Source organism: Anarrhichthys ocellatus, unplaced genomic scaffold (assembly GCF_004355925.1).
Source record: "Anarrhichthys ocellatus isolate YVR2014 unplaced genomic scaffold, GSC_Weel_1.0 scaffold19, whole genome shotgun sequence".
NCBI lineage: Eukaryota > Metazoa > Chordata > Actinopteri > Perciformes > Anarhichadidae > Anarrhichthys > Anarrhichthys ocellatus.
The window spans coordinates 5,847,056-5,858,140 of NW_022280049.1; the positions used below are offsets into that span (position 1 = coordinate 5,847,056).

General features: G+C 46.7%; 2 protein-coding genes across 6 annotated transcripts in view; both read right to left on the reverse strand.

Moving 5' to 3' along the window:
- The window catches only part of p2ry10 (P2Y receptor family member 10), a 14,835-nt gene extending 12,633 nt beyond the window's left edge, over positions 1-2,202 (reverse strand). The window contains exons 1-2 of one of the 4 annotated variants that reach the window (XM_031858069.1): positions 1,676-2,202; positions 15-259 (exon numbers count right to left, since the gene is read on the reverse strand). In XM_031858069.1, the coding sequence (XP_031713929.1) occupies positions 15-199 (185 nt within the window). In that variant the 5' untranslated portion in view covers positions 200-259; positions 1,676-2,202. Of the gene's footprint in view, positions 1-14; positions 260-714 lie in introns of all 4 variants that reach the window. The other 3 variants (XM_031858068.1, XM_031858067.1, XM_031858070.1) reach the window with 3 other exon arrangements.
- Positions 2,203-4,013: 1,811 nt separating this feature from the next.
- lpar4 (lysophosphatidic acid receptor 4) lies at positions 4,014-10,857 on the reverse strand. Of its 2 annotated transcripts, none has more exons than XM_031858072.1 (3): positions 10,489-10,857; positions 5,207-6,005; positions 4,014-5,068 (listed from the first exon to the last, which is right to left on the reverse strand). In XM_031858072.1, exons 2-3 carry the CDS (start codon positions 5,780-5,782, stop codon positions 4,580-4,582), a joined length of 1,065 nt encoding a protein of 354 aa, XP_031713932.1. In that variant the 5' UTR covers positions 5,783-6,005; positions 10,489-10,857; the 3' UTR covers positions 4,014-4,579. The 2 variants fall into 2 exon arrangements, with proteins under 2 accessions (XP_031713932.1, XP_031713931.1); XM_031858071.1 differs by having other exon boundaries at positions 10,463-10,857.
- Between the last annotated feature and the right edge of the window lie 228 nt (positions 10,858-11,085).

An 11,085-nucleotide genomic window follows, 5' to 3' on the forward strand; every position in this document is an offset into this window, starting at 1 on the left:
GTGCGTGTGTGTACCTAATGTGTCTGCAGAGGACCCAGAGAGCGGTGGTGTTGAGCAGCAGCCCGGGGATGAAGAGCAGCAGGTAGAAGTAGGTGTACATCTTGTCCATGCGCTGCTCCCAGCTGATCATGCTGTGTCCACACCGTGAGGACGAGTTGACCAGGGACTCCCCCCACGCTCCGGACGCGTTCAGAGTCATTTCCGTATAACTCGACAACACCCGATCAATCCTTCATCTCGTCGCTCACACACTGAACACCTGCAATGGTGAAAGGAGAGCTTACAGTTAATGCAACTGATGGCTAACATCGCATTTAGAGGAAGTCCCAATTTATTGGTACCGTTTCTTGATAAGAGACCCTATATTAGGACTTCATAAGTCATAACTAATGGCCCTTCAACATGATTTAATAAGGCTGTATAGATCTGTTATAAGCTATTATTCAGGACAGCACTTGGGTTGCCAGGTTGTGAAGAAAATGTCTCAAATCAGTAGCTGTTCTGGAAGTTTGTCCAGTTGTCATGGAATTACATGATGTTCAAATGTCCATTTTTTGCCAACCGCTGTTCCTAATTTCTTTCAGTCTCATCTTTGGCTAGCGGTCATATATCCACTATATGTGTGTGCTCCTATAGCACAAAACCTTTTTTTTTTTATTAGCTTGCTCCTTCATTCATCAGAGAAGACTTCCATTTGACTGTTGGACCACTTACCTTCTGGAAAAAGGCTGCAGGGCATCTGATCCTTTTTGTACAGTATATTGCTGACTGTAAAATATTACAGAAAATGACTGTATACTTTGATTACAGTAAATTGCTGTATTCTTTTGATACAGTAGCCGGTAGCTTACTCGCTAAATTGCTGCCCTATTTTCCGGTGATTTTACGGCTTTCTTTAGGTGTGAACATGTTTTCTTTTGCTGGATGCCCAAATGAAATCAGAGGAGTCTCTGTCTGGTCAAAGATTGCAGCAGGTAACATGTGGAAGAAAGACAGCATTTAGTCTGCTTATCACTCAAGCATCGCCCTTCCTTCTGCCATCAAGGCGAGACCCCACCGTTCCTCCGGCGGCCCCAGAGGGGGAAGAGAGAGACGCTTTTGCTGCTTTACTGTAAATTTCACCAGTTTTGACTCACTGACTCACATCGGCAGTTTGGGGCCGATCGGTCTGCCACAGTCAGCACACGGATCCCCTCGCGTTAACCTGTGCAGTGAAGAGTTGCACAATGTTGTCAGACTTGAATTTAGGGAAATGGTCCGCAGGTTGATGGTAACTTGAGAGAATACACTGGCGACTTGCATTTTCTCAGTGCTCTTGTGTAAAGGACATTTTTGACAATATCAAAACCCATTTGATCCGGTTCTCAAACTCTTACATTTCAGTCTTAAAATCAAAACCCCGATGACGTTTCCAATAATCAAATAGTGCAGCAGTGATCGAATTTTGCCTGCATGACAACAACCTAATTTGATTTCAACAATGCCCGTAACATGACATTCGTAACGTGTACATACTGATACATTTTCATGCTAAGTGAAAGAGGATTTCATAACAGATCCCCCTGTCATCAGCAAAATGTGAAGCATGACTTTGATCACAAATGTTCACACAAAGTACAGCAGCGTGACCGCCTCACAGATACGATCTCCCTAACCCGACAAACTGTGCAATTACCTGGTTCGTCTCCCCCTAAACGATCAGCGTGGATGGAGGGGCGAGGTCAGAGCCCGGAGTGACCACCAGCGACCACATGCTCCTGCAGCTCCACAGCAGACTGACGCACAAACACTCCTCCAGCTGTGCAGCGCAAAAACGGGGTCAACAGCAAACCTCCTCTGTCCCACTCGAGTGGCAGAGACCTGTCAGCGTGTGCACGTGGATTGTGGGTTCTGTTTGAATGTCTGCACGGGCTGGTGGCGTCCGGTGTGGGCTGTTTCTTATGCTGACGACGGGAAGGGGAAGCACGGCCCTCGCAAGTGTTTTTCTACAGTTTGTGATGTGACTGAGCTCCTATAGCAACCAACTCAGAAACTTAACACAGTGTGGGGCGCAGAGAGCAGGTGAGTGTGTGGTTTAGAAAGCAAAATGACAGCACACACACACACACACACACACACAGGTAGAAAATATTGATCGAAAAGACAGACCGACAGACGGAGATGAAGGTGTTAGTTCCTCTTACCTCTTGACATTCTGAAACTGGTCAGTAGATGCAGCAGAGTGTGAGCACACGCCCTTTGTTTCTACACTACGATGCTGTTTCGCAAAGTCAATTTGCATCTTTCAACGTTTGGAGATACAAATGTAATCATCCACTTCCCCTATCAGATGCCACACTTCCTTTTTCAAAGCTGTTTATCGCTGCATAATTTTATAAAAAAGGCGAGCGTGTGTAGATGTCACACTTTGTATTATGGTTTTCTGCAAAAGGTTTGATTTTATTATGTCTCAAGTTGCCGACAGCGAGGAGTGGCTACGTGCCCTCTTGTTTTCAGTCGTGTGGCATCGAGAAAAAGTACATCTTCAGAATGCAAAACCACAGATCAACTACATGGCAGCGGTTTAATCCATCCTGTTAGTGTCACACCCAGAGAAAATAACCGTCTGACGATTTTCTGAGCCACCTGCGTGCCACTGCACTGTGGTTTCACTCACACACACACACACACACACACACACACGTTGAGCAAGGCATGCTGGACTCCATGCTGGTGTTTTCACTCAAATGTTTGTTGGGACTTGTGGCCACTAGAGGTCAGAGCAGGCCAATACTCTCAGTAAACTGAATATGCATGTTTTTTGTTCTCCTACAATCAGGAGGGCGGATTGCTCCATTAAAGGACATGTTGAGCTTCTTCTGCTGCAATATTCCGGCACATTCTTGACATGAACCGCTCAGGGGGTTCAAAGGACGGTTCTTGTATATTTTTCTACACTCCCACTTCTTATTTCCTGCCCTACGCCACTTCTCCCCACTCGTCCTCCCCTCTCTGCTACCCTTGACCCAAATCCCAGACGAGTCCAGCCTCTGTTGTCCCTCCACCACTGGATGCACATGGTCACACCACTCGCACGATCAGAGAGGCCCTCTAGAATTACTACATCTTTTCTCTCTCTCTCTGTGTCGCTCACATACTCTGTACGTACTGCTGCTGCAGCTATAGAGACGTAAGACATTCCCAAGTAAGGCCATGAATCCCTAACTCTGCATGGCTCCATGAGAGAATGAATAAGCAACTTGTGCTAACGTCTTGCATAATGTCCCAGACAGAAAAGTGTCCCCCTCTCCAGCAGGATCCCGTTGTATGCACAAAGAAACATATAGACGACCCAGCTGCAGGTCCTAGCAGTAGCTCAATGACAAACACACAATCGAGCCGGGAACATCCTGGCCCACCACACTGACAGTATCTCACTGTGGATCATTTTTTACTTTCTTTCTACTGTGCCGTTTTAGTTTTTAGAGTTAAGATGGAACAAAAGCTCTCCAAGCTAGCTTTCTTACTGTCAATAGTTACATCCTGCGTGATGGCATGTCTGCCTTTTGCATAAAAGTATTCACCAAACGCACCACAACTGGATCTGCTGACATCACTGTTTTTTGCTTTACGTGCAGTGTAACACGATGATTTTGGGTATTTGATCAACAGTGTTCACCCGTGCTTTGCTGTGCATAAGAGACTTTGAGCCGATCTGCAGTGTAAGGCCAGATTAAGACAGAGAGACCTCATTCAGAAGCAAACAATGGACCGTTGCTCCAGTCATTATAAGCGGTTGGCCTGTGACACGGCACACGGGCCAAGGTCCTCGACTGGATCGGAGCTGCCCTTTGCTCCAACAGCGAGATCGCTCCGGCTGCTTGATGGAAATTGAAGAGCAGAAAAACTCCCTCATGAGTTCAAACATACCGACATGCTGACGAAGACCAGATCAGATTAGTTAGACCGAACCAACGGGAATGAGGCGGGGGGGGGAATAAATGCAGCAACGATAGCAATTTGAAACATTTAATGGCCTCAAATGTCAACACGAGACACATTTTACTCCTGTGTTATAATAGCAGTGGGTATCACCACACTAACGAGTGTCATAACATTAAGGTCTAACGTGATATAATGTGCTGTGAAAGCTTGGACTTTATAACAATACAACTTAAGGGCTCAGCTTGTTACAAAAGCACTTAACAGCATAGTCCAACGATGCGGATGGAAACCCACGATCCAGTGCATCTGTGAGTGTTTGTGTGTGTGTGTGTGTTAAGCCTGAGTGATGATGTGTTGCAGTCTCTTTTAGAGGCTCTGCGTGTCTCTGGACAATAGTCCCAGTGTGGCTGGGTGTCTGATCCCCGTAGTGTTCTCTCATAATAAACACACACAGATACATTCCTCTGCTCTCCAGTGGTGGAGTAATCCGTAAAGCCCAGGCCATACCTCAGGGTTTACCTCAGGACTTAACTAATCTGCTGAGTTATGTGTTTGTCACTTCCAGGAACAAACAGCTGATTGCTTTGTTGTTTAACATTCAGGGCTCCCATCAAACCAACACTGTCCTCCTTCACCTTCCTTCTTCAGTGCCGAGTCAGAACTGACTCTCGGACATCTTTGACTCCTTTCCGTTGCTGGCCGGGTTGTGTGTGTCTCTGGGGAGAGTGTTCGCCGCGTCCTGGGTCTCGGTGTCGCTGCGGGGAAGACTCTCGGGCCGGGAGCCCGTCCCTTTGCCGCCCATGGTCAAGCTCTTCTGGAAGCTCTCGGAGGTGAAGTAGTAGACCACAGGGTCCAGGCAGCAGTTGAGGCTTGCCAGGCACAGAGTGATGGGGTAAAGAGTTCGGGCAAAGCGCTCCACGCCACAGTTTGCCAGGGCCTGAGTCCGCACCAGGGCGTACAGGAAGAGGATGGAGTTATAGGGGACGAAGCAGATGATGAAGATGCCCAGGTGGACCAGAATCATCCGTAGGACACGTTTCTTGCTGTTACAGCCGTGACCAACGGTCATCGGACGGCGCAGCGTCCGTAGAACAAGCGAGGAGCATACCAAGTTGGCCAGGAGGGGGAGAAGGAAGCCCACAATCTGGGAATTAAATAAGAAGCACAGCAAAACTTTACGATAAAGTGGAACATCACTGCTGTGTCTCTGGTTAGCTTAATAAAAGACGGTGTATGAATGGTGTCTATGTTAATATGTGCGACTGTCAGAGTCCTCACTCACCTCGATGAAGATGGTGATTTTGGACAGGTAGTTCCTCCAGGTGCTCTTGGAGAAGCCCTCGAAGCACGTGGTGGCTCTGTGTTTGTTGTTAATGGTGGAGAAGAAGGTCACCGATATTCCTCCCCCTACGATGGTCAGCCACACGGCGGCGCACACCAGTGCCGCGTTCCTGCGCGTGCGGATGGAGCGCGAGCGGAACGGGTAGACTATCGCCAGGAAGCGGTCCACGCTGATGCAGGTGAGGAAGAGCATGCTGCCGTAGATGTTGGTGATGAAGGCAGTCCCCGACACCTTACACAGTCCGTCGCCGAAAGGCCAGTGGCGGTTGACGTTGTAGAAGACCTTGAACGGCAGCGTGAAAACGAACACCAAGTCGGACAACGCTAAATTAGTCATAAACATGGTGGTCTCATTGCGCATCTTCATCCGGAAGCAGAACACAAAGAGGGCGGCACAGTTGGTGATCAGGCCCAAGACGAAGACCACGCTGTAGACCACCGAGTACAAGTTGTACTTGAAGGAGTCGTCAATGCCGCAGTCCTCCATTCCGGTCTCGTTGAGCACCAGGCTGGCCATGGCGACAGCTTCGACAGGGCGGCGGGGGCTCCACAGAAAGAGGGTACGCCAAAGCCGTCAGGAAAGGGGAGGGGGTGGGGGGGGTTGGGGCGGATGTCTGGGGACCGGAGGTGTCAGCAGGGGCTCCACCAGTCAAGTCTCCTCCAAGTCATCGTGGATGTCCAGACACACAAACGGAGGCCGAGGCGGTCAGGATGCGCAGCTGCAGGGCTGGTCGGTCATCCTGTGGAGAGAGAAGGAAAAGACTCTCGGTCACTTCCTCACCATAAACGCTACAGACGGAGATGCAAACAACTCCAGCTCTCCTCGAGACCAAGTGTATGTTACACCCGTACGCCTTTAGCCACTGACTATACCAAGACCTCCAGTACGTTTAGTTTTTTTAAGTGTATAGAAGGCAGACATTTATTCCATGTTACACCAGTGCGGATTTTAACGATTGTTACCATATAAGAGCCAGAGTTGTAGGATATTTTCTAATAAGACTTCTGGCCAACATGCAATCCCCCCACACACACAAAATATACATTTTGACAAATGTTTGATGAATGTGTATATTTTGAAAATATATTTTAAATGCTTCACAATCAACTTTTATGACTTGTATTTAGTCAATCTGTCAGTGTTGTAACATTGAGTTTGATCCGTCAGTATTAATAAAGAGGTAAATAATAAAACATTCATGAGCGCGGTGTTAAAGAGCCCAGTGTAAAGAAGTAGAGAAGTACACAAAGTGTACAAGGCTGAGCTCCAACTGGAGGAAGTAAACAAGTCAGTGTGGTGGTGGTTTGGTACAAAAGCAGCTCCCACCATCGCAGAGCAGCGTTGCCATGACACACAATGGTTCGGTTGTCAAACATGAACAATTGAAAGAAAATGCATTTTTTTTCTAGTCATTTACTCGAAGCGCAAATATTTGTGCGGGCGAGTGATGTCAGAACAAGGACTCGGGTTGTTGGGACTGTGTTGAGTTTTCTCCATCACAGCGGGGCCGTGTTGTATGAACACCAGTGGTGGGCCGTCAGGGCCAGCGAAGCCTTCTCTGCTGGCCTAAACAGAATCACAAAGTTATAGCTATTTTATCATTTAATAATTTTTCACAAATACACTACATGTATTATAATAATTTTTACCATTAGCTAATTTTCTCATTGCACAGCTCCTGTCTTCCTCTGTTGCTCTGCTTCCAGCAGCTTGTTTTAAGGAGAGCTTTTATCCAATCAGAGTCAGCCCCTGTGTCTCTAGGTAAGAAGAGAGGCCCGATGCCCGCTAGGTAGACTTTGCAGTTTGAGTATATGGGGACGATATTGTTGATTGCCATAGTCTTCAACCAATCAGATCTTTAGTTTGACATGTTGGGCGTATTCTTTGACGTGCCAGTGGTACCCAGGTAGCCTGCTAAGTACGTCTGCATTAACTTGCTCCGTGATTAGTCAGTGGGCCAGCGTGACTTTTGTCAAACAGAAAGCTAACTAGCAGATCTTAGTATTTAGTAAGAGTTCAGGTTGAAACATATGTAAGAGAAGTTATGACATTTTTAGCGTTTTGCTTGGTGTAGATTGTAGAGCATGTGTCAACTTTACGCACTGGCATGTTTGGCGGTGATGATCCCGATATCGACTGCCTCTGTCAAGCGACATTTTCAGCCCTAAAACGGATCAAAACCTATTCCAGAAACGCAACTGGGGAGGCTCGGCTGTCATCACTAGCGTCCATGGCAATCGAGAAGGACCTCTTGCTGGAACTGAAATGCAGGGATGTTCTGAACATCCGCGTCATTGAACTGTTTATAATCAAAGACAGGAGGATGGACTTTGTCTGTAAATAGTGAGAAGCATTTGGTAAGTGAACTGCTTTTGTGTTTTTACATCTTTAGTAGCGTTGTATTAATTTCTCTATCGTGTTGTTTTTATTATATAGTTAATATCGTTCCCTCTGATGTAAATATTATTTGAATGGCCCGTGCTCTTGAGTGTGCGGTGTTTTAGTGCCGCAGGATTGATTTGTCATGCTTTGTTGTAAATAAATGTGACTGGTTCTTGTGAGTTTGTTCTCGTCATTGTGTTAATTACATTGATTTTACTATATGCATTGTCCGTTAATGACGAAGCATCCCGTCATGCGCATATTCATGTATCTGCACTCTGTAGTTAGTGTATTTGTAGGTGTTGAGCTTCATGTAACATTTTATTTCACTTGTCAAATGTTGCAGTGTTATGTGAATATGAGGTGTTTACACGAATCAAATAATAACACGTAGCTGTGGCGTCATAATGAGGTTATTAGGTTATTCAACTGTAGTAAGACGGCACAGAAGGCCCAGGTAGAAAATGCAGGCCCGCCACTGATGAACACACCACATCCATTTACTGTATTGTGGAACTGACGACCAAAGAGTTGCTGCCCCTAAAATCACACAATATATACGACAACAATTAATCTGAGTTGGAAAGTGTTTGTGTGGCCAAGTCACAACAACAAACCACCTCACAGTCGCATGCCGTTATTGTCAGTGCGCTGCCTGTTAACCAGCCTGGGAGCGTCTAGTGAAAGACTCTATCCGGTTACATCATTGGGTGATGTTGACCAATATTATAGACTAAAAACTTGGGACAATCTCGGCCTCTGCTGCATTGATTCTGACCATTCTTTTATCTTCTCCGGCTAAAATCTCTCTCCCAAACTCCTCCCAACTTTATGCAGAGTGCAGTTCTAAATCTCCGCAGCAGCCGATTTAAACTGGCCTTATCTTGTGTTACGCAACGGAGCCGGAGCAGCCGAGAGGTGGTTGGCCTTTTGGCGTCGAGTGTTACAAAAAAGAAACATCCAGAGTGTCTGGAAAGATTCACTCGTATCGCTCTTCTCACCACACACACACACACACACACACACACACACACACACACACACACACACACACACACACACACAGTGAGTGTGAGCGGTCCATCAGACCTGTCCCGTGCCAGCTGCAGAGTGACATCGTTACTGCGCTTTCACACGCCTCCTCAGAAAAAGCCTCGGCCGGTCCGGCCCCTCACAATACCCTCACTGTACCCGTCTGGACCAAACACACAAGTCTCCACACGTGAATACACAAGCAGGCAAACACGTATGTGCCAGTCCTCTCTCACACACACACACACACACACACACACACACACACACACACACACTGTAGGCGTCTGTGTACTGTGGCTTAGTCCCAGGACCTCTGACAGTGCCGGCTTCAAATTCAGCTGATGTTGTTTCTGCAGGGAGCCAAGTCTATAGAACACTGCATTTGGCTGTTATACAGTTCATGTGTCAGGAAACAAGAACCACCTACACATTTAACGCATGTTATGGATTTCTAGGAGTCCCACTGGGGGGAGGGAGGAGGGGGGGGTCAGACCTGGATTTCCATGCACAGGTCAAAGACAGCTGCACATTTAAGAGGGTTCCCCCCCCCATCCCCCGCAGTCAGCAGAAACAGGCCTCTGGGACCCGCTGATCGGATCGGATCGAGTTCAGGCTCAGCTCACATCCAGCTGTTCCTTTCTCTCACACGCGAGGAGGAAGGAGGCAAGGAGGGAGAGTTGAAGGCGGAGGACGACCAGGCGAGCAGTGTTGGAGAGGACATCTTCACTTACAGCCAGTAGAGCTGATAGAGCTACACACACAGTGTTTAATCAGAAAGGTCTTGTTCCAGTTGCATCACACTCCACTAATATCACGAATACGTGAATATGAAGTCCTCCAAATACTTCTTTATAAGGTTTGTAATATGCTGAAACTGTTAGTTATCACACACACAAAAATGATTTTTTTGTTGAGACTGTGGAGAAAAATCATGTATTGACTGGATTGAGATTCAATCAGCACTTAATACTTGAGAGGCCAACTGTTATTCAGAGGTGGAGTGTACTATGAAGTACTGTACTTAAGTACAATTTCGAGATACTTGTGCTTTGAGCATTTCCATTTCAAGCAGCTTTATACTTTCACTGCAATGTATTTTGGAAGCCAATATTGTACTTGTAACTCCACTACATTAATTTGACTACATACATAGTGGGTTCAGATAACTTCTATAAATTATAGATGAACTAATACATAATTATATGTTATTGCTTTGGATGAGCATACCAAGCAGTATATCAAGTAGCTGAGATTAGGCTGCATAATGAGTTCTTTTATATTTTGTACATTAAGTATATGTTGATGCTAAAACCTGTGTGCTTTTACTTAAGAAAACATTTTGTATTTTTTGTATATTGTGGTATTGTTACTTTTACTTAAGTACTTCTTCCACTACTGGTGCATGGTTCGTGGTGAATTTGCATGAGCCTACAAAAGGTGTTGTGATACACATTAAACCTCTCATTTCGACTTTTAATGTTCAATTCTGAGCAAGAGAAAAGTTCAGTTCTTGAAGGGGCTGTGTGGTAAATTGCATTAGCCTGTATTGAAGGATGTGTGTGTACTTCAACCACAACAGTTCAAAGCCTCGTCATTCCGCTGTAGCTGCCCTTTGTCAGCTCTAAACTGGTATAATTGGATTTTGTGGCTAAATTATTTCTCTTGTGTGGAGAGCAGCCACTCATAAGTTTTTCCACAACTGAAGACGAAATGTGTTTTTGGTCAACTTCGCCCAACAAAAATACATTATTGAGTGAAGACAAAGCGGACTGGACTTACAGGCAGCTGAAAGGATGACAGCTCACCTCCCGGTCACTGATGTTTGTCAGCCTGGCAGCAGCGCAGCTGTCAAAAGAAAAACTCCACACTTGTTACTTGTTTTCTCCCTCCAATGTTCCGGTGCCGCTCGGTCCGCTTGGCTCGACGTTTTCCCACCGGACCAGACTAACACGGCGAAGTCCCGGGGCCCCTTTTTAAGCGAGTTAGCAACGGCGAAAACACCGCGGGTGTGAGTTTCCTCAATTAATCCCGACGACTCGCTCCGTCCGTCCGTCCGCTTGGAGTGTGGGGAGGTGGGGGGACTGCTTCACATCCACCGCGCCTGCTCGCTGTGCGCGAGGGGTGCATGCGCGTGTGCGTGTGGGCTATGTGGAGGGCTGCTCGCGCAGGCTACAGGAAACGAGACAATGGGTACCTCGGCTGGGCAGTGTAGGGAGAGGAGGGGAGTGTGAATAGGGGATTGTGGAGAAGGAGGGAAGGACACAAGGGCAGACGGGGGGGAGAAACGCAGGCTGCTGTCATCAGCTGGACAGCTCTCAGTTTATTAGACCCAGAAACGCACTTTAATATTATATACATAGGCCTAGCTGTTTTTATTTACATCACTGTAACATCGCGTGTTA